The sequence below is a fragment of the Paramormyrops kingsleyae genome, chromosome 22 (genome assembly GCF_048594095.1).
Source record: "Paramormyrops kingsleyae isolate MSU_618 chromosome 22, PKINGS_0.4, whole genome shotgun sequence".
Lineage (NCBI taxonomy): Eukaryota > Metazoa > Chordata > Actinopteri > Osteoglossiformes > Mormyridae > Paramormyrops > Paramormyrops kingsleyae.
In genome coordinates, this window is record NC_132818.1 from 13,334,844 (window position 1) to 13,360,339 (window position 25,496).

The following is a 25,496-nucleotide window of genomic DNA, read 5'->3' on the forward strand; positions in this document are numbered from 1 at the left end:
GTATGGACGTCCTGCGTCGGGGGAGGATCTGTCATATTTTCCGAAGCATTGAATCCTCGCCCAAAGCGCCAATGCATCTTTAGATCATTGTAAAACAGAGAAATGCTCATTGTCAATGTTACATTTTCATCCATTTTGAAATAAAAATGTTTCCTTCTTATTACTACAGACGACGACATTGCAGTATTATTCCTTGCGCTACGGTACTTTAAACAAACGTATGCTGAATATTTCAAAGGTGTCTGCGTTATTTTATAGAAACTATTTGTAATAGGTGTTAACCTTGGCAACTTGTGGCGCAGGACTGAAGCACTCAGGGATGCAAGGTTAATGTGCGGTGGGTGGAGACGTGAAGCAGCTGTCTGCTTTTGCCAGCATCTCCATCCTTTATGGACGGTCATGTATTTCGCTTGGTTAAAGCTCAGCTAGAGAGAAAACGGCACTACAGGCCTGAAGTTAAAATAGGGGTGTTTGTGCCTGGTAGAAAGTGATTACGTGTGCACGTACTTTTTCAAAAGGAGAATGATTTTAGCTAGTTTTATAATCACATCATTCTCAATACATGTTCCTCAGACATCAGCTTGTCGCCATATCAAGCTGGTTTTTGTCATCAAGTTTTATGATCAAGTTGTCAAGGTTAAACTTCTTCACAAGCAGCGCGGTGTGGCTCCCAGACCCAATAGCTGCTTCTTTGTTAACGTCCAAAGCATTTCAGGGATAAAAAACGAATTCAACTACTGTACAGTATGTAGGAGAATAATAGGCTGATCACCTGTTTACTGCGGCTCCTGTTTTCGAAGCTTGTGTCCATTCGTAGTGGTAACTAGTGTTTACCAGTAATCGTGGTATAACTCAGATTTATAGGCTATTAATTAATTGTGCCAGATACTCAATAAACGACACAATGTAGGCTACATCCTGGTCTCTTCGTTAGAGTAATATTCTATCCTCTAATAGAAATATATTGACTGCAAGAGCTAGAAAGGTGGAATTCAAATGGAAGATTATCACCTATAAAATTGTGGTTATTTTTATAACACACGGAAAAATCAGCGCGAGATCAGCGAAGCGCGTAATTGTCTTTACTGCCTCACATCTGGAGATGTGAAGTAATCAACTCATTAGAAAAGCCTTAAACGTATGGCAGAAAATCTTATAAAATGTGGAACTGCTGGCGATAACTGCCGTGATGGGAATTCACATCGCTGCACGTTGACACATAATAAAATGTCAGGCTGTGTCACTTATGACAGGCAGGGCTGAAGGACAGGCGACTCCTGTCTTAAGACACCTCGGGAAGAAAAGTCACCGTGTCTCAGAGTATCCCCAACCAGATGCGTGTGGTGAAATGCACTGTGTCTATTCCTTTATTTGCAAAGTTAACAGGTGTTATAAATGCTCCAGAAATTATTAATTATGACAAGCGACCGTGAACCGATACGAGTGCTCAGTCTAAGTGCTGTTAAAGCCGGTGTGTGTGTGTGTGTGTGTGTGTGTGTGTGTGTGTGTGTGTGTGTGTGTGTGTGTGTGTGTGTGTGTGTGTGTGTGTGTGTGTGTGTGTGTGTGTACGTGTCGCAGAGAGAAGGAGATGGGTAGGTAGAGAGTTAAAATAGAGAAGGATGGTGCGTCGTGAGGAGAGAGGGCGAGAGAGAGAGGGAGGGAGAGAGAGAGAGAGAGATCGGGGTCCGTAAAGCCTAGACAAAGATGCTGATACACACAGACACACACTGGGATGTGGGCTCAGAGCCGCTCTCTGTTATGAAGGGGAAGACTCCCAACTAAGTGTGCGGAAGATGTTTATTCTAAGCTTGGACGGTCGCGTCCCTTCCTTCGGGGTATCGATTGAACCCCGTCTTTGCAGTGCCAACTTAATTTATTTGATCTCATTAGGGAGCGTTTCCCTCAGCATTTTTTCATTTTGAGGCGGTTCTGTATGCTTTCTGCTTTCGTGTTGATGAACTCGCTCGACTTCCTGAGACGACCCCTCTAATGGACAATGAAAACCACTCGCAAATGCAGAGCGCTGCTGTCGGTGAGTTTGAACCTGGTGGCTCTGCTCTTCTCCACAACAGCGTTTATCACGACTTACTGGTGTGAGGGCACCCAGAGGGTACCCAAGCCCAACTGCAGCAAGGAGCGGCGACACAACTGCATCGATTACGGGGGAAACCAGACGGACCAGAGCAAAGTTCATTACAGCTGGGAGACCGGAGATGACCGTTTCCTCTTCAGGCATTTCCACACGGGGATCTGGTACTCGTGCGAGGAAAACATGAATGGGGGAGGTAAGAGTAGTTTACATACTTCGTAACCAGGAGCAAAACATGGTGTATCGCTTTCTGGAGTCTTATTAATATCTAAAGGACATGCAGTAGGGCGACAGGCGTGTCGTTTACCGTAAGATCCTTCAAAGGTGATCTGAGCCTTCGGAGAATTAAATTATTACAGAAATGTGATGTTTGGGGAAACTGAGCCTTTCCTACCCGAATTAAGTTAATTAACTAATATATTGGTCCGGTGCATCTATGTCGTATATAGGCTACATGACAGGTTTCATAGACTTGAATCATGTGGGATTATTTGGTTTCGATGTACTCCGGGTTCGGGGTAAACCAGCTGACTACAAGAAGGTAATTTGAATAGTGTTCGGCCATTCAGTAATCTGAATTGATTTTAACTAATCTATGTTAGTAATAACTAATGTTTTAATTAACGCGTTTTGGGGGTATTACGACACTAAACTGAGAATGCGCACTTTCATTGACAATATCAGATGTTTCTACCAATTAAGACTTCGTGGAGCTTTCGACTTAATTAACAGCAATTGATTCAAGATCGGCTCGTATAAATTAACTGAAATATTAATAGGCCTAGTCTATGTAATATTTCTAGTAAGTGGTTCGTCCCTTCGAGTTAAAAATGAAAGATAGGCCTGTAATAGTGCATATATTTTGTAGTCATCGCTAATAAGAATGTCAAGTAAATGTTCTGAGTAGCGATCGGTTTCGTAATTTAAGTTGCGTAGGCCTGCAAAAAAACACGCTACTTTGCGCTGGTAGGCCTACAATAAGTACTTAATTGCTTTTAATTACATCGCAACATTAGTTTTTCTTGATACTTCTCGAAGTCAATCAGCTGACAGTTTCAACTTTAATGTTAAAAACGTCCATCCTTCCATACATCCATCATCTAACCGCGCTTATAACATTAAAATTGGAAACACTGATAATAAGAAATGCTTGTTGGCGGGGTGCGATTTGATGAGCTAAACAAAATTACATGTTATTTTATATTCTACTTTTTAATATTTTACTTAAACGTTTAGCCTATTTTTTATGAACCTGCATTTTGGTACCACCAACCGGAGGGCCGTTCCAAAAGCCTTGTTGGTTTTTGGCATTAATTGTGTGTGTGGTTCTGTTTTTAGTTACTGGAGATGGGATAACCCTCAGCAGGAGCGATTATCCATTCCTATCGATCAGCCACTGATTTAACACATTTCCGTTTGCTTCCTTTATTGGCTCCCATTGGCCTAAAGCTGACAGTGATTGACAGCTCACGGTGATCCCGCCCACCTGAAGCTCCAAAGTCTCGTACGTAGTTTGTACGCCAGTGTACCTGAGATTTGGGAATGAGCAAAGAAGTGGACCGTCAGGGGGGTCCTCGAGGACTGGTTTGAGAAATACTGCTGTACACTGTAACATCACTGACTTCTGAAGTACAATATTGATTTTTTTTGTAATCTGCTTTATGCTTTTTTATGTGGCCGGGCATGTAGCGGAATTTAACCTTCCCTGTTAATTGTTCGCACATATTTGATAAGTAGCAGGTGGTCCTTAGAAAATCAGCTCGTCTCTTAATTAAACAGTACGGCCTAACTAATTCTCAAGTATTATTTACCAGGTTTTTTTTGTGTCGCAAGTAGTCTTCAGTGTTATTTAAAACCCACCGTCTGTCGGTGTTCTGTCGATTTATGCTGCCTTGTCGAAAAATGCTACCGTAGTGCTAATCGATAGCCCTAACCTTAACTCTTACACTAACCCCCCAAAACCACCTAAAACCCTTACCTTAACCCTAACCCTAACCCCTAAAACCTAACCCTAATCCCAAAACGGTGGAACTGCACATGCGCAGAAAGGCTCGATAGCACGTCTCGATAGGTAGGATTTTATGACAGAAAATCGGCATTTGTCTTTAGCAACTCACCAGTATGTAATACAATGTTTGTCTCCGGCTCAATTCTTATATGTAATTGTGTTATTCATAAGCACGCAAGAATTATGGAAATGTGACGCCTTCAGCTCTAAGTTTCTTTTGCATCCCTCGTGTTATGCATGCACAGCTCTGGTGAAGTCAGAAATTGTTTTGCAATGGTTTTAGCGCTGCAGTGAATACTGTACAGTGCAAGTAGCCTACCTTGTGTTTCAGAGTCACGTCAAGGTTCATATACCGTCATGTTTTTTTTTTTAGCTCAGTCCCTTGCAGTTTCAGATAAATTAATATTGTGTTTAATAAGTTCCACCACACACCGCACTCGAGAGTAGAAAATACCGCCTGAAGGAAACCGGCTATGCAATTGAAAGTGGCTCAGATAGTGGGATTTAAAGTGTCCCAGTCACTTTGAAGCCTCATGCGTCATTTTGGAGTGAAGAAGCAGAAATTAAATCTGTGGAATGACAGGGACAGTATCAGAACTGCAATGCAGTCAAAAGGGTCATTTGTTATAATGCACTATTCAATGGAAGTTGGGGAAAAACTCACTTTGGGGGATGTTAACATTTCAAAAGAAACATTAATCAACAATGTTCATGTGAAATCATCTGTTATAACAGTAATCTGTTATACAAATTTGAAATGTTGATGTTTGTGTTAGTTGTAGGTTAAATGTAACACAAATAATATCCTGAAAACTACTATGACTCATATCTTACGTGTCTCTTTCTCTGGTTTTCAACTTTCCCATTAAAACTCCTGAAGGGTATTAGTTCAAAACCACAGGGGCTGATCACTTCCAGCTAAAAATAACAGACCTAATGCCCTACCCTCAGCTCCACTCCTGTCTCGTCTGTAGTTTTTACGCGGCTGAATTTATGTATCAAGCAGCAAGCCTTTCAGCGAGCGATCTCTTGTCTGTCTGCCTTTATCGTCACGGGCATCTCACGAACATAACTTTACATTTTTGGGTACGTAAAATCACAACATTACCTGTATGAATCCAGATAGCTGGCTGTGCCTTAGATTACAATACCTGTAAAGTCAGGCTTGAGGAAGCATTACCAAGATGTGTTTGGGGATGAGATTTATACAACTAAGATTCAAATGTCACATCACCCATGCATTCAAGTGATAAACAAGCATCATTTAACGCAAAATGTCTGTTTAACATAGAGTCTTGCTGGTTATGTGCAAATCGGAGCTCCACAGCATATCCCAGCGATGAATTAAATTATTCAAGGAAAAGTCTGAGCAGGAGATAACACCCAAATCACCACCGTGCACGCTCTCAGAAACAAGAACACCAATTTGTACCTTTGCTGTACCCTTTTAAGGTACAGAAACGGACTCCGAGGAACATTTGTGTACCATTGGGCGTACATTAATGCTGTTTGTACTTTCTTGGTTTTTGGATGTTCCTCAAAGTCCATTTCTGTACCTTAAAATACACTGAAAGGTACAGGTACCTACAGCTAAGGGTACAGCCCCAGTAACAAGAAAAGGTACTCTTTTTTTTTTTTCTTGACAGTGCTGTATCCTGCAAAGTCCAGATTGTAAACACATCTATAGTGTGTCTTGTACATATTGTATATAGTTTTGGCGCAGTGCTGGTATACAGGAGTCGGGTGAAAGGCAGAGCAGTGGCCCGTACTTCGAAGCGGGGTTACTGGCTTATCGGGGTAACTTGCCGGATTTAAGGTACCACAGTTTAAATGGACTTCAAATTAGTTCACTCACACTTTGCCCAGGCTACCTTAAATCCGAGAAGTTACCCCGATAAGCCAGTAACCCCGCTTCGTAGTACGGGCCCCTGGTCACACCGTGATGCAAAGACCTTCAGAGAATGTGCAGGACGAGCAGAGGCTACAGATTAGGCTCATAAAGCCGCAGGGCTCTGCTTTATCGCTGTAAGATTCCAACATGAGAGCATTTCCACTGAGCTGTTAGCGCCCTCAGAGCAGCATCATATTTTTGCCATTTTATTAGACGCTTTTATTAAAACATTTTCTGACACTGTTGCAAATCACTGCTTGAACATGAAGGAGTTTTAAGAGAGAGAGACTGTCAAGAAACACAGGTGATTTTGTATTGAATTCACTTGCTGCAATATGTTGAGTGCAGATTGTCTAGTTTACGTGTTGCACTTAGCTAATTATCTTTTAAGGCCAGTATTACAAAGCTGGATTTCTTGCTTAGCCAGATAACTTGCCGGATTTAAGGTAGTCAGGGCTAAATGTAAGTGAAGGTGTATACAGTACAGTACCTTTAAACTGGGGTACCTTAAATCCAACAAGTTATCCGGCTAAGCAAGAAATCTGGCTTAATGGTTTGGGCCTAGAGTACCGTGTATGTTGTATTTACCATTGTTTGCACTGTTTTTATGTTGAGCAGAACCAAATGCACCAAAACAAATTTCCTGTGCATAGTAATGCTCCTAGAGTAAAATCCTCTCTGAACTGAAAGGGGTTTTGTTTCATCTGGTTTATTTTTAACCTCCATTGAACAGTTTGGCTAAGCTAGCCTCCCGATCTGCAATGTTCGTGAACATAGTGAGAACGCAGTGAACACAGTGAAGTGCAAAGGGGGAAGGAAGTGCAGTCCATTTAATGTGCAATAACAGCTATATGGATGTGCAAATAAGCAGGAGCAGTGGTGTAACTGTGTACTGTCTTACTGCATCCAGCCGGAGAAGAGGTGTAACTGTGTACTGTCTTACTGCATCCAGCCGGAGAAGAGGTGTAACTGTGTACTGTCTTACTGCATCCAGCCGGAGAAGAGGTGTAACTGTGTACTGTCTTACTGCATCCAGCCGGAGAAGAGGTGTAACTGTGTACTGTCTTACTGCATCCAGCCGGAGAAGAGGTGTAACTGTGTACTGTCTTACTGCATCCAGCCGGAGAAGAGGTGTAACTGTGTACTGTCTTACTGCATCCAGCCGGAGAAGAGGTGTAACTGTGTACTGTCTTACTGCATCCAGCCGGAGAAGAGGTGTAATTGTGTACTGTCTTACTGCATCCAGCCGGAGAAGAGGTGTAACTGTGTACTGTCTTACTGCATCCAGCCGGAGAAGAGGTGTAACTGTGTACTGTCTTACTGCATCCAGCCGGAGAAGAGGTGTAACTGTGTACTGTCTTACTGCATCCAGCCGGAGAAGAGGTGTAACTGTGTACTGTCTTACTGCATCCAGCCGGAGAAGAGGTGTAACTGTGTACTGTCTTACTGCATCCAGCCGGAGAAGAGGTGTAACTGTGTACTGTCTTACTGCATCCAGCCGGAGAAGAGGTGTAACTGTGTACTGTCTTACTGCATCCAGCCGGAGAAGAGGTGTAACTGTGTACTGTCTTACTGCATCCAGCCGGAGAAGAGGTGTAACTGTGTACTGTCTTACTGCATCCAGCCGGAGAAGAGGTGTAACTGTGTACTGTCTTACTGCATCCAGCCGGAGAAGAGGTGTAACTGTGTACTGTCTTACTGCATCCAGCCGGAGAAGAGGTGTAACTGTGTACTGTCTTACTGCATCCAGCCGGAGAAGAGGTGTAACTGTGTACTGTCTTACTGCATCCAGCCGGAGAAGAGGTGTAACTGTGTACTGTCTTACTGCATCCAGCCGGAGAAGAGGTGTAACTGTGTACTGTCTTACTGCATCCAGCCGGAGAAGAGGTGTAACTGTGTACTGTCTTACTGCATCCAGCCGGAGAAGAGGTGTAACTGTGTACTGTCTTACTGCATCCAGCCGGAGAAGAGGTGTAACTGTGTACTGTCTTACTGCATCCAGCCGGAGAAGAGGTGTAACTGTGTACTGTCTTACTGCATCCAGCCGGAGAAGAGGTGTAACTGTGTACTGTCTTACTGCATCCAGCCGGAGAAGAGGTGTAACTGTGTACTGTCTTACTGCATCCAGCCGGAGAAGAGGTGTAACTGTGTACTGTCTTACTGCATCCAGCCGGAGAAGAGGTGTAATTGTGTACTGTCTTACTGCATCCAGCCGGAGAAGAGGTGTAACTGTGTACTGTCTTACTGCATCCAGCCGGAGAAGAGGTGTAACTGTGTACTGTCTTACTGCATCCAGCCGGAGAAGAGGTGTAACTGTGTACTGTCTTACTGCATCCAGCCGGAGAAGAGGTGTAACTGTGTACTGTCTTACTGCATCCAGCCGGAGAAGAGGTGTAACTGTGTACTGTCTTACTGCATCCAGCCGGAGAAGAGGTGTAACTGTGTACTCTCTTACTGCATCCAGCCGGAGAAGAGGTGTAACTGTGTACTGTCTTACTGCATCCAGCCGGAGAAGAGGTGTAAATGTGTACTGTCTTACTGCATCCAGCCGGAGAAGAGGTGTAACTGTGTACTGTCTTACTGCATCCAGCCGGAGAAGAGGTGTAACTGTGTACTGTCTTACTGCATCCAGCCGGAGAAGAGGTGTAATTGTGTACTGTCTTATGTATCCATCTGCAAACTCCTTGTTAGCACGTGTGTGTTGCCATCTGCAGTAGTTTACTGTAGGGAGGGCTATATGTAGCACAAGGCTGTAAAACAAATATGAGTGAAGACAAACCAGGCAGCCGAGCTCTCGATTTTGATTTTATCGTGTTGTGCTTCCTTCCTTGTGTGATTTAAAGAAGCTATGGCTTATTTTTTTCACACTAGAATCTAACTTAATAACTTCATAATTTTTATTTCATAGTCATGGTGCTTTTCTCCGTTTCCCATTTAATGCATGTATTCATGAAGAATCACTACTGCATCTGTGATTTAATTGCTGCTGCTTAACTAAGTCTAGAACTGAATGGACATTTAATTTAAAAATTCATTGCTTCCAGTTTTATTAGAACAGGAAGAGTGTTCCGGAAAGGGCAAGCCCGTTTGCCTTCACATCCGCATGAGTAAGAAATGTTGAATTTAAGGATGGGTCACTAGCAATTAGATATCCCTGTGCCACATTAATGCCAGATTAATCAGTTCCGCAGTACTTTGTTTTCTCTTGTAAAAGGACATTCTTCATCTGTGAGTCGGCGAATGAAAAGTCTGAATGAAAAAAAGGTTGCCATAGAAAGAGGAGGTCAGAAGGAGTCATTGTCTTTAGTCTTAGATAAATAAAGTTTGGGGAAGAAAGGGGACACAGACCGTATGTGGTAGGCAAAGTACGGAGGGAGATGGGTGTGGTCACAGCCGAAATACAGATTCAGCAAAGTCCTCAAGGGAGAGTAGCTAGAGTTCAGGGGAGACATAGTACCTCAGGAAGCTTCCTATGGACAAAGGGTATACAGGGAATGTCAGGAAACTTCCTATGGACATAGGATATACAGGGAACGTCAGGAAACTTCCTATGGACATAGGATATACAGGGAACGTCAGGAAGCTTCCTGCGGACATAGGATATACAGGGAACGTCAGGAAGCTTCCTAAGGACATAGGATATACAGTGAACGTCAGGAAGCTTCCTACGGACAAAGGGTATACAGGGAACGTCAGGAAACTTCCTATGGACAAAGGGTATACAGGGAACGTCAGGAAACTTCCTATGGACATAGGATATACAGGGAACGTCAGGAAACTTCCTACGGACATAGGATATACAGGGAACGTCAGGAAACTTCCTATGGACAAAGGGTATACAGGGAACGTCAGGAAACTTCCTACGGACATAGGATATACAGGGAACCTCAGGAAGCTTCCTAAGGACAAAGGGTATACAGGGAATGTCAGGAAACTTCCTACGGACAGAGGATATACAGGGAACGTCAGGAAGCTTCCTACGGACATAGGATATACAGGGAACGTCAGGAAGCTTCCTACGGACATAGGATATACAGGGAACGTCAGGAAACTTCCTACGGACATAGGATATACAAGGAACCTCAGGAAGCTTCCTACGGACATAGGATATACAGGGAACGTCAGGAAACTTCCTACGGACATAGGATATACAGGGAACGTCAGGAAACTTCCTACGGACATAGGAAATACAGGGAACGTCAGGAAACTTCCTACGGACATAGGATATACAGGGAACGTCAGGAAGCTTCCTGCGGACATAGGATATACAGGGAACGTCAGGAAGCTTCCTACGGACATAGGATATACAGGGAACGTCAGGAAGCTTCCTACGGACATAGGATATACAGGGAACGTCAGGAAGCTTCCTACGGACATAGGATATACAGGGAACGTCAGGAAGCTTCCTACGGACATAGGATATACAGGGAACGTCAGGAAGCTTCCTATGGACACAGGATATACAGGGAACGTCAGGAAGCTTCCTATGGATACAGGATATACAGGGAATGTATACAGATGCATGTGGAATGTGAAGGATGCTCTTCTAATAAGGAGAGAGTAGGAATCAGAGTTTTGCAGCTGCCTTCCCACTAAATGCTAAGAAAGAGCGTAAAAAGGCAGAAACATTGAAGTTTTTATGTGATTGATAGTTGTAGCAGCATGGATATTATTTGTTCATTATGAACCAGTTTTATATCCCAATGCTGAATTCTCAGATATTTCATTTTTCTATGTTTAAGGTATAAATACTGAATAAATCACAATTTTTAAATCAGCTTTGGCCCCAAGTTGGTGACTTTGCTCCTTGTCTTATGATTCTCTTTCATTCTCACATTCAAAGCTAAGACGTTCCATCCAGAGCTTTTCCTAATTACATTTTATCGCTACGGATTATCTTCACATTGGTTCAGGCAGGAGCTGATCACTACTCTGTCCCTGTTTCACGGGATGGGATCGCCCTCTTTCTCCAAAACTCGGACAATGAAGGCGCCTTTACACAAGACTAGCATCGAGGTGTCAACCACATTGGGTTACTTATTGCCATTCAAAGGCAAAGCCAGTAATCTGAGCTGAGATGGAAACATATTGATGTAAATGAAGGAAGTCAAATTGAAATAAAGCGACGTGACGCATGTGAATGAGCCACACCATGGTCTGTTTACATTCCCTTCCTGCTAAGCGCCTTCTGTACACCCAGATCAGGCTCTTGGAAAACATCCAGCATCGTTCCTCGTGCCTTTACAGTATCTCACAGAGGACGACACCAGAGTCACCGGTGTCAAATATCGCCTTGCTGATAACTCTGCTATCATCTGTGTGGTTCATTCTTTGTAAGCAGCATGGGTAGAAAGTTTTTACAGTCTAGCTGAGATCGCAAGAAGTTTCTGCTGAGATGTATTGTCTTGTAAAGGTTTGCTCTTATAAATCGAGTTCTCCTCTCCTGAATTTTGTCTGTTTTCCACGGTGGTGACACGTTAATGCAAGCGTCGGACTGCCCTTGGTGGCTCTTGAGTCTTGAATCTGAACCCTTACGGTTGACATCAAGAATCTCATTTGTCAAAGTTCGCCAAAGCTGTATTCGCCTATTCCTTGTGTCGTTTCACAGAAATGCTCTCATTTACTCTCTCAGCACTCCTGGATAAAGTGCCTCCTAAATTTTTTATGTTAATTTTTTTATGCGCAAAACATGCTAAATTTAACGGGTGGGGCAATTGTGACCTTGAACCCGATGATGGACAGGATTCCCATATACTGTGACTCACAGGCTAGTATTCCCACCTCTTCTTGGTTACCCCAGAGCAGTTAGGGGTTAACAGCTCTCATTTACCTGGCTACTCTCCCTCCATATCTCTGAAGGTGTAAAATTACATGTAGAGTTGGGTCTTGAGAGCGGAGTGGTGTGCGATTGAGTGAGTTAGAATGCTGTGCCTGTGATTGGAAAGTCCTAGGTTCCAATCTCGTGGTCACAAGACAGGTTTCACCGGTAGCCCCTGAAAAAGGCCCTTAACCTCGAATAAAAACATGTGCTGCATAGTTAAATGTACTGTAAGAATGTACAGAGGATTTCCTGCTTTGAATCCGGCCGCAGTGTTGCGGATCTCCTTCAGGAGTTTGCAGTTCGCCCCGCTTCTCTGCCCGTTTACCTTCATGCTGTGCTTGCCTTGTGTCTTCTCAGGTGAGAAATGCAGGAGCTTCATCGATCTGGCCCCAGCGTCGGAGAGGGGTGAGTGATGGCCGTCATTAAGCCCCTCAGCGTGTCTGGCATCGGGTCCCGGGACCCATCCGATGACATATCTGTCACCCTTGTCTGTGTGGGGGGGCAGAACCTGAGTTGAGCTCAGTCGATTTTTAAAATTTTTTGGGTGCTATGGATGTTTTGTCTTTCGATGACCTGGAAAAGCTGAATTAATGCTGAGTTGAGTGCAGGAATCCATAGGGGTCCTATTTACATGACTCGCTGTGTTTTCAATCCATCAAAAGTGGACAATCTCAGAACCAGAGCCAGTTTAGTTGTAGCATTTAAAAACTATTTTAATGATCGCATTAAATGAAAGTCGAAGTAGAATATACAATCATCTACTACTGCTACTGAACATGTTGAGGAGCTATGGGTAATCATTCCTCCCTGGTACAATATACACAAAGTCCTCCATAAACATTCATTGGCACTGTAAATCACCCCGGCATGGCGGTCCGCACCTTCATTTAAGGGGCACCTTGCATGTGAGAGTTCACCTCTTTTGTGAACTTCTACAGTCATCTACTGGCACACTTTTTGGAGGGAGCTTTCCCCCCCCCCCCCAGAGCCCCTGTTCAGCCAGGAGTCAGGAGGGAGGTGTGACAGAGAGCATCACTGCTGAGAAGGTGCCTAGCGGCCACTGGAGCATGTGTAGATGGCCGTGCAGGAGTCGAGTCACGTTCTTACACTCACATTTAGATCTGCTGATTTGGCAGCTGTCAAGGAGCCAGCTTAGGTACTGCTAAGTGCTGCTAGGCTGAGCTTCCAAAGGGCGGCCAGGTAATAAGTGCAAGATAATGAGGATGATGACAACGACAACAACAATCATCATCATCACCATAAGAGCGCACCTATATGAAGACGTGAAACACCAACATTCCTGTTCCGGAATGTTCCGGAACCCTCTGTCCATCATCCTCCCTGCCACTGCTCTGAACACGAGCGTACCTCCTCCCACTCTTACATTCCCCGCACGCAGCTGGCCGTCTCATTCCACGAGAGATGCATTAGGACCGCCGGGAAACTCGTGGGACTCGCTCATTTGAATGAGGGTGATATTTCAATAAAGTAGCTAGACTTAATAGCCATTAGGCATCTTTCTCTGACTCCGTATTGAACTGATGCATTAGTCCAACAGAGTCCATCTGTGCCAGACCTCCATGTACCAATGTTGACCTGTCAGACTAACCTTGCTTTTTAAGTGCTGCTTAAATAGTAGCCAATAATTAGTTCTGAACAGATTAAGCAAGATGATACTGTAAAAGACCCACATGGTCTCTGTTGGCCTCCATCTTTCTTGGTTAATATTAATTATCAGATATGCATGAAGACGCTGTAATGGAACAAGCTCAGTGCTACCAGATCTGCCTTTTTTCACTATGGGATGTAGAAGCTTCATTCCCTTCATCAAAGTAATTTGGCCAAAGGAATGTAGTGCGTAGAATACGCAGGATGTTGGGGTGTCTGGTGTAAGGGGCTGCAAGGGGGGGGGGGGCAGGAGAGCGTCAGTGTGGAGAGACGGACCTGGCACAGTCTGTCTGTGACGGGAAACGGATGGCGGTCCTGCCGGACCCCGTCACTCTCAGTTTATTTTAATTCCTTTTCTGTTGATGATAATCGATTCTGGTGGAAATGTTCCAAAATCCACCTGACGTGAGATGGGTCCATACCGAGCTGGAGCTCTGAATCAGCACTTTGTGCTTCTTCCTGTGCCCGTCTTGGCGATACGGAGACTGTTAAACAGGAGCCCTTCGCTGGCCTGTGTCCACTGGCAGCCGGGCCCCCGGCTGATCTGTGTATTACTGAAAATGGGAGTTTTATTCGTCCAGTTTTGGGGACACCTGTCAACAAATGTCTCCAGCGAGGCACTTCTTGACAATTTAATATGAACATTTTTACACACGTTTTGATGCGTAATGTTGGCGTTTATCTCAGCCTGTCAGGTCTCCTGCCTGAGGTGATGGTGGATTTAAAGCGTTGCTGAATATTAAACACATACCTCAGAACCAGAGCAAATTAATGTGCAGTGTTTTTACGATCATCTGTTTAATAAACGAATGAAACATTAATGGCTGGAAATTAAATTATTGAGATGGTAAAACTGGTTAATTGGACATATAGTTAAAGGGTTTAATGCTTATTACCTGTGATAATTTAAAGTCAGCTTTGAAATCCAAGTTCTAAAACCGGTGCTGTCACAAGCGAAGGTCTGGCCTGATTTAGTGTTTCATCAAAGGTTGTTCTGGAGAAATAGACATGGTGTTATTCTGAAGAGAGAGACCCAGCCTCACCGTGAATCACACTGACAACGAAACTGCCAATATTTACCAAATTAAGTTAAGAATTACAGCAGGAGGGGTGTGATTTATATGACCGGACCCTGATTTCTGGCTGTGCTGTCTTGGGTGGGGGCCAAAGGGGAATCAAGGTGCAAAAATAAGTGCAGAAGTTCAGTCAGATTTATTAGGATGGGAAATGTTCAGTGCTGAAGAGGAGGGGTTTACTAAGCACTGCACCTTTACATTTACTACTCACGCAGTATACACATACGCGCACACATGCGGTGTACACACATATGCACACAGACACACACACATGCAGTGTACACACACACACATGCAGTGTATACACAGAAATACACTGTACACTGTCATGAGCAGTATACGACGCACATGCGGTGTGCACACATACGTACACAGACACGCACACATGCAGTGTACACACACAGTGTACACAAACACACAATATACACACATACACACAAGCAATGTAATGTACGTGCACACAACATAGTGTACAGACAGCCGCACACACACGTAGTGTACACGCACACAGACACACACATGTAGTGTACACACAAACACAGACACATGCACACAAATATATACAACCACACACACACGTGCAGTATACACACACAAGCACATGCAATACACCAACAGACATGCAGTGTACACACTCACAGACATACACACATGCAGTGTACACACTCACAGACATACACACATGCAGTGTACACACTCACAGACACACACACATGCAGTGTACACACTCACAGACATACACACATGCAGTGTACACACTCACAGACACACACACATGCAGTGTACACACTCACAGACATACACACATGCAGTGTACACACTTACAGACACACACAAAGTTGCCTGATGAAAGGGAAGTTTCCATAATAATGTTTTTTGTATTACTACATATTTTTCTTTTGTGTTCATTTTTACACCCTATTTAGAGCTAAGTGATTGTTGTAAAGAATTTACACAAGTTGTGTTTAATACTATTTGTTATTTAGCTATCCATCCGTCTTCCAACCTGCTTGTCCTACTGGGTCACGGGGAGTCAGGAGCCTATCCAGGAAGCAATGGGCACGAGGCAGGGAACAACCCTGGATGGGGGGCCAGCCCATTGCAGGGCACACTCACACCTATGGGCAATTTAGGAATTCCAATTGGCCTCATCATGTCTTTGGACTGTGGGGGGAAACCGGAGTGCCTGCAGGAAACCCCATGACGACACGGGGAGAACATGCAAAACTCCACACACATGTAACCCAAGCGGAGACTCGAACCCAGGTCCCAGAGGTGTGAGGCAACAGTGCTAACCACTGCAGCACCATGTCATTTAATTGTCATTTAATGAAATTTAATTCTGATATTATGTTATGGTTTTTTGTCCTCATTAATTAAAAAAAAACGATCCATCCATCCTTCCTTTCTAGGGTTGTGGGGGCTGTGAACCATGACAGCATGAAAAAGGGTTACACCCTGGACAGGACGCCAGTCCATCACGGGGCACACACACACTGACACCCAGCCAACACTCAGAGATTTCGGCCATAAATACAGGAAATTACACACAGCCTTTCAGTGCCACCGGATTGGGCTCAGTGGCCAGGATTTAAAGGAGTAGCAGTCAGCTTCGCCGGATGGACCCGGGCTGCCGCTGTCAGTGCTCCTGATTGGCCCAGCAGTTATAAATGACAAGTAGCTGTCCGTGTTTCTGACGGGCCGAGACGGTATGAAAGAGAAGCAGCTGTCAGCCAGCCGGCATGGCGTAAATCTGCCGGCGCTGTCCGCGGTGCTGGCGGGTGTGAGTGAGATGAAGCAGCCCGTGGACCTTACCGAGCAGACGGGGGTTAGAGGAAGGCCAGGGCAGCTTCTGCTCGGCGCACGACTAAATCTTGTGCTGCTGAGATGCCCCGTGTGGTAGATAATTTGCCTCCTGGCCGGCGCAGCTGTGGTGTAGACCGACGTAATGTGCAGCATCAATTTCCGATCCCGCCGTCCCTCTGTGTGTCACCTTTCGTGATTGAGTGGCTCCTTAGCCTGATACGTACTGTCAGACCACGTCTACGATCCAGGGCCCTGTTGTTTTTGCCCTCATGTCAGATGTTGTGAGATGTTCCACTATGGTGTCGCGCTTCAGCAAGGACGCACTCTCCCCGCCGCAGGTGTCCTCTGGCTGTCCGTGGTGTCCGAGGTGCTCTACATCATGCTCCTCATTGTCGGATTCAGCCTCATGTGCTTGGAGCTCTTCCACTCGAGCAGCGTGATCGATGGACTCAAGCTGAACGCCTTTGCTGCCGTCTTCACCGTGCTCTCCGGTAGGTGCTCCCACCTCCACCCACACATGCTCACACATCCATCTGTGTCCACGCAGCCACCCCTTTGCTCCTGCAGGTCGCATGATTAATTTGTTGGCGTAAAACGACCCCGAGCACATGGAAGCGGATCCACGTTGTGTCCTCGCAAATCAGGATTCCTGATGGTGCCACCAGATACTTAAGGATCCAAATCAGTCCAGTTTCAATCTGAATCAGAATCCAAATCAGAATCCAAATCTGAATAAGAATCCTTTTATTTTTCAATAGAAAAAGTACAAGGAATTGGTGCAGGTTGTGGCATTAACATACAATTGAGACAAAAGATACAAATAACAATAAAAAGAATAAAAACAGATAGGAATAAAGATAGGAATAAAGATAGGAATAAAGAAGATTCAGTGCAGGGCCTCCGTTATAATCACATAAATCACATATGATAAGCCCCAGCATGTTAAATAAAGAGGAATGTCTTAGGAGAGGTTAGCTGAGCTGAATCTGTTTAGCCTCGAGCAAAGGAGACTAAGGGGGGGACATGATCCAGGTATATAAGATTCTAACAGGTCTGGATGCTGTTCAGCCAAATGGCTATTTCAATATTAGTTTAAATACTAGAACTAGTGGCCATAAGTGGAAATTAGTGGAAGAACATTTTTAAATGATTTTGAGGAAGCACTTCTTTACACAGCGTGTAGTTAAAGTATGGAATAGTCTCCTTCTTAGTGTAGTGCAAGCTAAAACCATGGGTTCCTTTAAATCAGAGCTAGATAAGATTTTAACAACTCTGAGCTACAGTATTAGTTAAGTTCTCCCCAAACGAGCTTGATGGGCCAAATGGCCTCCTCTCGTTTGTAAATTTCTTATGTTCTAATGCTGTTATGTTCTTATATGCAAGAAATAATACATAACAGGTAGACATATAAGTGAAGGTGAGACAGCTAGACGTCGGGTACAAGCAGCCTGCGTATGTGCATGTGCTGAGAACAGGCCAGTGATGAGCAAAGTCGAAAATGCCAACCATCCGGTAAGTTGGCAAGTGCTACAGAAGGTTTCCAGCTCTCTAGGGGCGAAAATAGCCGGGGAGGAAGTGAACGAACACAAAATGCAGGTTATTCAGTGCAGGGCCTCCGTTATAATCACATAAATCACATATGATAAACCCCGACCTGCTAAAGCTCACCTGTAGTGTGTGCCTCACTGCTCTTAAAATGATCACGCTGGACCTACTGCTCTTACTAACCAAAAATTTGACCATTTGTAAGATGCAGCTGTTTGCACACCAGGACAGCTGCTGCATTTCAGCGGCAATTATGTGCTTTTCCTACCAGCGTATGGTGCCCCTCTTCCAACAATTAATGTCATTTAATTCCAGGGCTGTGCTGGCATTCCAGTGAAAAGATCACCCCCCCACACACACACACACACACACACCGTTTGCACTACACACGCGCAGTGGTCAAAGGGAGGGAGCCAAAACTGGAGCAGTGACAGTATCTGTGGGGTAAATTAACATCAGTTTCCCTCTATATTGGCACCAATTTTGGCGTTTCAGGCACGTGTCTGACATTCATCGGGAATTTGTTCCATTCATTAGCAGTGATAATACGCGTCCAATTCACACCATCATGGATTCCAAAAGCTAATTTCAAAGGCTAATACAAGTACATGATATCCGGTCCAGTTATATGGAGGGATATTACAGGAAAAGTCTAGGAAATTGAAAAGTACAAAGAGTCACTTAGGAAAGGCCCTGTGTCTCGAAATGACATCGGATAAAATGTAGCAGAGCTCTCAGTCTGCCACAGAGAGATGTTCCTCATGCTAATGAGTGTGGGAGGCAGTGAAGTAGCTAATGGCGTGGGCTCATAACCTGGAGGTTGTGGGTTCGTGTTCCAGCAGGAACTTTGATGTTGTCTGTTTGAAAAATGGCACCAGCAGTGCTTCACTGGAGCTGCTACCTGCAGGAACTCTGAGTTTCTGTGGGTAAAAATATACTGTGAGAGAGTCGACTGTGTCTTCGGAAGGGTATGGTTTTTTTTTTTCCTTTCCTAAACTGACAGTGTGTCTTGGGAAAGCCAGGGCTAATGAACAGAGTTATTGCAGCAGGGTATGGAGCCTCCAACCCCTGCTTCTCTGCCTCCTTTGTGAGTTTTGCTTTTCAAGGCACATAAGAAGCGCTTGTGGCTGTTCTGTGCCAGTCTACGCGCCAGTGCATTTACGTCACGAGCGTGCAGTTATTGGTCACCTGTGGGTAGTACGGGATTTACGGTTCGCACACACGCACACGAGCACGCGCACACGCAAGCATGGGGGTGCCATTTGCCAGGGTCATGGTGACTTTGTGAGTGCAGATCAGCTTAATTTAATAACAGCTAACTGTGGGAAAACTGTATACATATGACATTAAACATTAAAATATGATAACAGACATAGAGCTAAGAGACTGGCTCTCTTTATTCAGCAGGCTGCTGTCCTGTGTTTACAGGTCGGCCCCCTCACCTCACACTGGCTGATTGCCCCCCAGCCCCAGATTAACTTGGCCTCCTTTCGACTTCACACTGGCTGATTGCCCCTCTCCACGAAATTAGCCCGGCTACCCTCAGACTTGCGCAGTAATTCAGACCAATGGAGCTTCCCTAGAAAACAGATTTGCCGTATGTGCAGCCTCAGAATTCAGCGCTCGACAGGTGGTCAACTTCTCAGAGGTGACCCACCTCGCACCAGTAGCTGTTAAGCATGATGTAAGAAACCTAGACTCAAGACTTTGTAAGATGATGATGATGATGATGATGTAACCCAAGCCCAAAATTAAAAAGTCAAGGTCACAGAGACCCAGGGCATGCCCGTTAAATCAAATCAGCCTTAAAGTATTTTTTAAATTAGTAAAAGCTTTTCATGATGATAAGACAAAGTGACTCCATGCAGATGGGTAATGGCATGAATTGGCCGGTTTGATCCGGTTTGATCCGGTTTGTTCAGGTAGCTGACCGCATGCACAGGGAATCAGAATAAGAGCAATGTGGCACACGCAGCCAGTACGGGTGTTTCTCAATATGCATACGTGACCATGCTTGTGTTCCGGTGTAAACGTTCTACATCGTAGTCCATTGCCAAACACCATTTCCAATACTCAAAACACAAGTACACAACGACAGTAAATATCCTCAGATGTTGGTCTTGCCGCAGATATCAAGGATACATTGGCTGCATCCTCGCCGAACGAGACCGATCCCATGATTCATTGCGGCCCAAGTTCATTTTAGCAAGGCAAGTTAGCAAGACCAGTCTCGTAAGGAGCAGAGGTACGGCCTTTACGTTTTTGGTACTGAGAAACACCTTGCGTTTCGCTCTCACCACGGCGACGACGCTCGCGCACTCCAGCGTGCCGTCTGCTGCGCCGCCGAGCCGGTCAGGTGGCCGGTGCAGGCTGTCACGTCGGCCGGCCGGCTCTGCTATGCTGCTCCGCCTCGACTCTGGGCGGCCGGAGGTGCAGCAGGAGGCGAGCCGGGAGGCGAGGCGGGAGGCGAGGCGGGAGCGTGCCCAAACAACCCGGATAATAAAAAGACCTTTTTATACAGCAGTGAGTGAAGATTTCCCCTCAGGACGGGATGTATTGTCTGAAATTAATTCCCCTAAAGATAAAGACACAGCAACATGTTTCCGGCATTTCTCCGCCTCATAGTCATGGCCCCAGCATTCGTGACACCCCGAGACCGAAAGATAGTCCCTCAGATCCATGCAGGGCAGATTTACAGTTATGGGGTCTTAGAGTTAGTGCTGAATTATTACTGTTATATGAGATGTATTATGCGGGTCCGAGGGTGTTATGCGTCTGATGTACGATGCAATTATAACATACGAAGACGAGGTTCTTCTGGAGCCTCTTCTGGCATTAAAGCAGAACATGGCCGTGTCGAGCCTTTTTATTTTAACGAGCAAAATAAATCAACAGTATTAAGTTACAGAACTAAATTAAATTTGCAATATGTGGAACAAAGTACACTGCACGGTAATTGGCCATATACACAACAGGCTGGACTTAAACACGAGAGGAGCCTCGGTGTCTGTGCTATGGGAACATTACCGTGGTACTTTTTGGGGTAATGGCGCTATTTCCGGCCAAAATGCCTGGAGGCTGTTTGTGGCATGCAGCTGGAAGAACCCTCTCCCTCACATATCTGTCACTGGATTTGGACGTCACTGGATTTGGACACCACTGTAACATGTCTGGGCATAGTCACGCATGCAATGTGTGAGTATAAACGTGCACTAAACAGCCACCAGACTGTACAGCCTGTGGGTGCATGTGCTATATTACCTATTTATCTATTTTTATCACAATCTGTTTATCGTGCAATATTTACTGTATTTATCGTTATATTTACCCACTTATCTCTTTATGTTACGCTTATTTTGTTTTATATAGAAATCGTGACATTGTGAATTGTCTATTTTTGCCTTCTTGTGTGGTTGCGCGCCGCGTGATCTATCACAAACAGTTTCCTCCAGGATAATAAATTTCCTTATTTTTTTTTGCAGTGTTTGCAGTGCTGATGGGTGTCTAATCTGGTGTCGTGTGTCATTTTGCAGGACTGCTGGGAATGGTGGCCCACATGATGTACACACAGGTCTTCCAGATCACCGTCAGCCTGGGTCCGGAGGACTGGAGGCCACACACCTGGGACTACGGCTGGTCTTTCTGGTCATTGCCGCCCCCCTTCTGCCCGCACGCACCCGCACGTCCTCCCTGCACATGAGGCCAGGCCGCAACCCCACGCCGGGGTCACACCGAATCCTTTTATCCGCCACGTACAACAAGTACAAGCAATTTATATTGGCGCAGATGGTGGCAGTCTGTCATCCATCCATCTTCTGTAAGCGCTTGTCCTATTCATGGTGGCCGGGGGTCCGGAGTCAGTCCTGGAAGCTATGGGTGCAAGGCAGGGAACAACCCTGGATGCCAACCCATCACAGGGCACACTCACACACCAGTCACTCACACACCAGTCACTCACACACGCACACATATGGACAATTTGGTAACTCCAGTTAATCTCAGCATATTTTTGGACTGTGGGGGGTGGAGTACTCAGAAGAAACCCCACAATGAAACGGGGAGAACATGCAAACTCCACACGCTGAGCCATGGCGGAGATTCGGAGGCCCCAGAGGTGCGAGGCGACAGTGCTAACCACTCCACCACCGCGCTGCCCCCTGGTGGCATGAGTATACAACTAAAACCAGGGGTCACTAATTAGAGGACTGATTGGCTGAAGAGTCCTCACACCTGGGTTTGAACAGCTGACCTAAAGGTTATCCCAAAAACCTGCGTACACACCCTTTGCGGATAAGATTGGCCACCACTGACTAAAACCGTCAAGACAAAAGTACACAAAACAATAAATTGAAAATAAAATAGAAACAAGTAGAAAAATATGTCTTTGGTAAATAAATATGTAACCGTATAAATAAGGATGAGGCAGTAAGGGTGAGATGTAGGGTCTGCTGCTTTTTGGGCCAGATGGTAAAGTAAGTCAAACTAATTCCAGTGGAGGATTTACTACCGGCTACTGGTTGTGACGCGGCGGCCTGCCTCAGCCGCCCGAGCTCGCTGGGTTTCCATAGATACCACGTGAATAGCAGCCTGCATCGCTGCTAATACATGTAACTCCTATCTATATATTATGTTCACATATTACATACTGAAGTCAGGCCTAATTGTCCAAGAGCTGTATTAAGGACATTATAGGCCATTTGGCTATTAAGGGTTATACCGTTAAGCTGCATTAAATTATGTGAACTATTCTGCCTGTGATCAGATTACATTTTTTTTTACTCTCTGAAGTTGATGGTACTGAACCTGCTCGAGAGACGGACACAGCACAGGAACGAACCTACCTGAAAGGACCACAGGGTAGTGTGTAAGAGCGTTATATTGTTCACGGCAAGTTGCTGCCCCGCAAAGGATCTTTAAGCTCCTAAGCCTACAGCAGAGCTTTTGGTTGGATGACATCTGTCACTCCACAGCGCCCCCCGCAGGCAGACGCCGTGGTCACCCAATGAGTCACTTTTAGCCACATGTCCCCATGCCACCCAATCCCTTTGCAGAACTGCATGGACCGACCTCGTATTTTAACAATGCAGTGTTTAAAGCACAGATGTCCTATCAGCTGGTCCTCACTAGACCTCATGAGGCATCAGTTACTTTGATGTGAGGCAGTGAGGCAGTGAGGCAGTGAGACAGACGCTACCACGGTTAGAGGCAGGTGCCATGAGGGTGATGTGTATCAGAGGCTGGCGTGACCCTGGGAATGATGCCCTCTTCTCCCACAGCCTGGCTTGGGGATCCTTCACCTGCTGCATGGCAGCCTCCGTCACGACGCTCAACTCCTACACGAAGACGGTCATCGAGTTCCGGCACAAGCGCAAGCTGTTCGAGCAGAGCCTTCACGAGGACCGGACTTTCCTGGAACAGGAGGCCTTCCATTACTTCCGGGACCGCCCAGTGCAGTCCGTGTCTGGATCTGTGGAAGTGTTCCCGGCCCAGGGGTCCAGCCGGGCCAAGGCGGGACCCAGGCCCGGCACCGCCACGGCCGACCTAGGGGACGGTCCGGACTCTCTGGGGGAGGAGCAGTGCTGAGGGTTCTGGTCCACATCCCCACCCGACCCGGACCGTCAGAGGCTGTGTGGGGGCAGGGGGGTTACTGGGATTCATTATCCCCCGTGTAGCTTTTCAGAGTGGGACTCGTCTGGCCCTGATGACGGATTCCTTTTCCTTGTTGTTCGTCTGATTGAGTAAGAGCATCTTAAGAGAGACCATCATCGTTCACAGCCTCTCTCCCGGCTCTGTGGCTGAGACCTTCTGTACGGCCTTGTCACGTTATATAGGTGAGTTCCCTCTGGTCCTGGGAACAGATATGACAACAGGATGCGTGATCACTTTATATTTCTGAAAAACTATCACTGCCACACAGCCGTATGAAGATATTTCTGTATGTCTCTGAGCTCCTGCAAATCGCAGCTAAAATCTGCCAGAACCTTAAATACAGACCCACTGTTATATTCATATATGATTAAAGGACTCAAAGTGGAAATAATAAACTCTGATTAAAAAGGAAATATTAAACTCTGATTAACGGGAGAATATTAAACTCTGCGTGCAACTTTTGGAGAATTCGGTTAAATAACTGACGGCATCCTGGGGCTGTTCTGTAACGCAATCAGCCGGGCCTTCTCCATACCAAGGAGAACCATTTTTTAAACAAAATTCAATAAGGCACGTTTGTTTGAAGAAACACTTGTGTTCAAAACAAACAACTCCAGTAGGCTTATGCTCATGTTCTGTACATTAAACCAAACATTTTTCCGGTTTGATCAGGCCACAGAAAAACAGTGTTCACCGGAGAATAATGGCAAAATTTATGTTTTCATATAACAAGGTGTCACATTTTGCTGTGTTGTTTTTCGATAGCTAGACATTATTGCTTGGTGTTGTCAGTTTAATACTTAGCTAATGAGATTCAGTTGTTCAGAGTTTTTTTTGTTTGTTTGTTTGCCGTTGTTGCACATAAAATATTCCGATGTAAATAATCCTGGGGTATTCTTTTGAGTTTGAATGTATGAGTTTATACATTTATCATCGTCTCCCAACTGTAATTTAACAGCTCCTGTTAGCCTCTAAATGCTGAGAGGTTACGGAAGCACAAAGGCACTCAGTCATCTCCCTCTGTGAGAGCACAATTTTTCGGACATTCATCACCCGCAAGAAAGTGGCCGTAACAGTGTTCAAAGACGTCACTCTCACTCCATGGTCATGTGACCTGGTTCTATTCCACCGATTCCGGCTGACGTTTAAATGGGGGGGGGGGGGAGTCTTGTTTGTTTCCGCAGCTCTAATTTGCACACTCCCAAACACTTTTAAACTACATTCTGCAGAAGACTTGATCACAGCCGCTAGTGGAAGCTGCCGGAACGTCTCCCAGACGGTGGGGCGGCTCTGCGCAGATGTCATCCCCTCCTTACAATTAAGCTAATGTGTCACAACTCTGTCTGCCATTTCCTTCTGTCCTGCTCAGGCCCAGAGCTTCAGTAACCTGCGTTATTTTATATCATTACTGCAGCCCAGAAAAAAAGAAATGCATACATATATATACACATTGAAATGATACTCTGTATTATATATCTATGAATTCAGAGAATTGCATCCATGCCGCAGTTCTGCACGCCTGTTTTTCCTGCAGCCTCACTCTGTGCCTATTTATAAGGATCTTACTATCAGTCCTCGGTTGTCTGTTTGTTTGCGGGCCTTAGCACCAGCGGGCCGTCGATCGCTGTTTTGCTTTGCGCTAATCGCGTTAGCGGATCACGTTGGCGGCCTGCGACCGAGCGCCGCGTGTCCCGCACCCTGAACGCGCCGTAGCAGCCCAGGTGATGGAGCGGCGCTCCGTCTCCATCTCCCCAGCAAATATCTGAGTGTGCCGGACCTCCATCCTTGGTCCAGCTGCAATATGTATGTCTAAAGGCTGCCTTTGTGTTACTCAAACTGCCACAACATCTCCCACAAGCACAGCACTGGTTTCCCCAATAGATTCCTTGTTAACTATATTGTAAATTAAAAAATAGAAAATAAAGACTGTGATTAAATTAAAA

General features: G+C 45.4%; 1 protein-coding gene across 1 annotated transcript; it reads left to right on the forward strand.

Moving 5' to 3' along the window:
- The first annotated feature begins 1,639 nt into the window (after positions 1-1,639).
- On the forward strand, positions 1,640-25,496 carry gsg1l (gsg1-like). The gene is made up of 5 exons (XM_023821705.2): positions 1,640-2,285; positions 12,167-12,214; positions 16,698-16,850; positions 21,438-21,549; positions 23,181-25,496. The coding sequence occupies exons 1-5, from the start codon at positions 1,997-1,999 to the stop codon at positions 23,485-23,487; spliced, it is 909 nt and encodes a 302-aa protein (XP_023677473.1). The 5' UTR covers positions 1,640-1,996; the 3' UTR covers positions 23,488-25,496.

Excerpts from the sequence above, each read along its gene's own strand:
- gsg1l (XM_023821705.2), top strand. The coding sequence starts at position 1,997 with ATGAAAACCACTCGCAAATGCAGAGCGCTGCTGTCGGTGAGTTTGAAC. Across the intron at positions 2,286-12,166 it reads GGAAAACATGAATGGGGGAG|GTGAGAAATGCAGGAGCTTC; the intron begins GTAAGAGTAGTT and ends GTGTCTTCTCAG. Across the intron at positions 12,215-16,697 it reads GGCCCCAGCGTCGGAGAGGG|GTGTCCTCTGGCTGTCCGTG; the intron begins GTGAGTGATGGC and ends TCCCCGCCGCAG.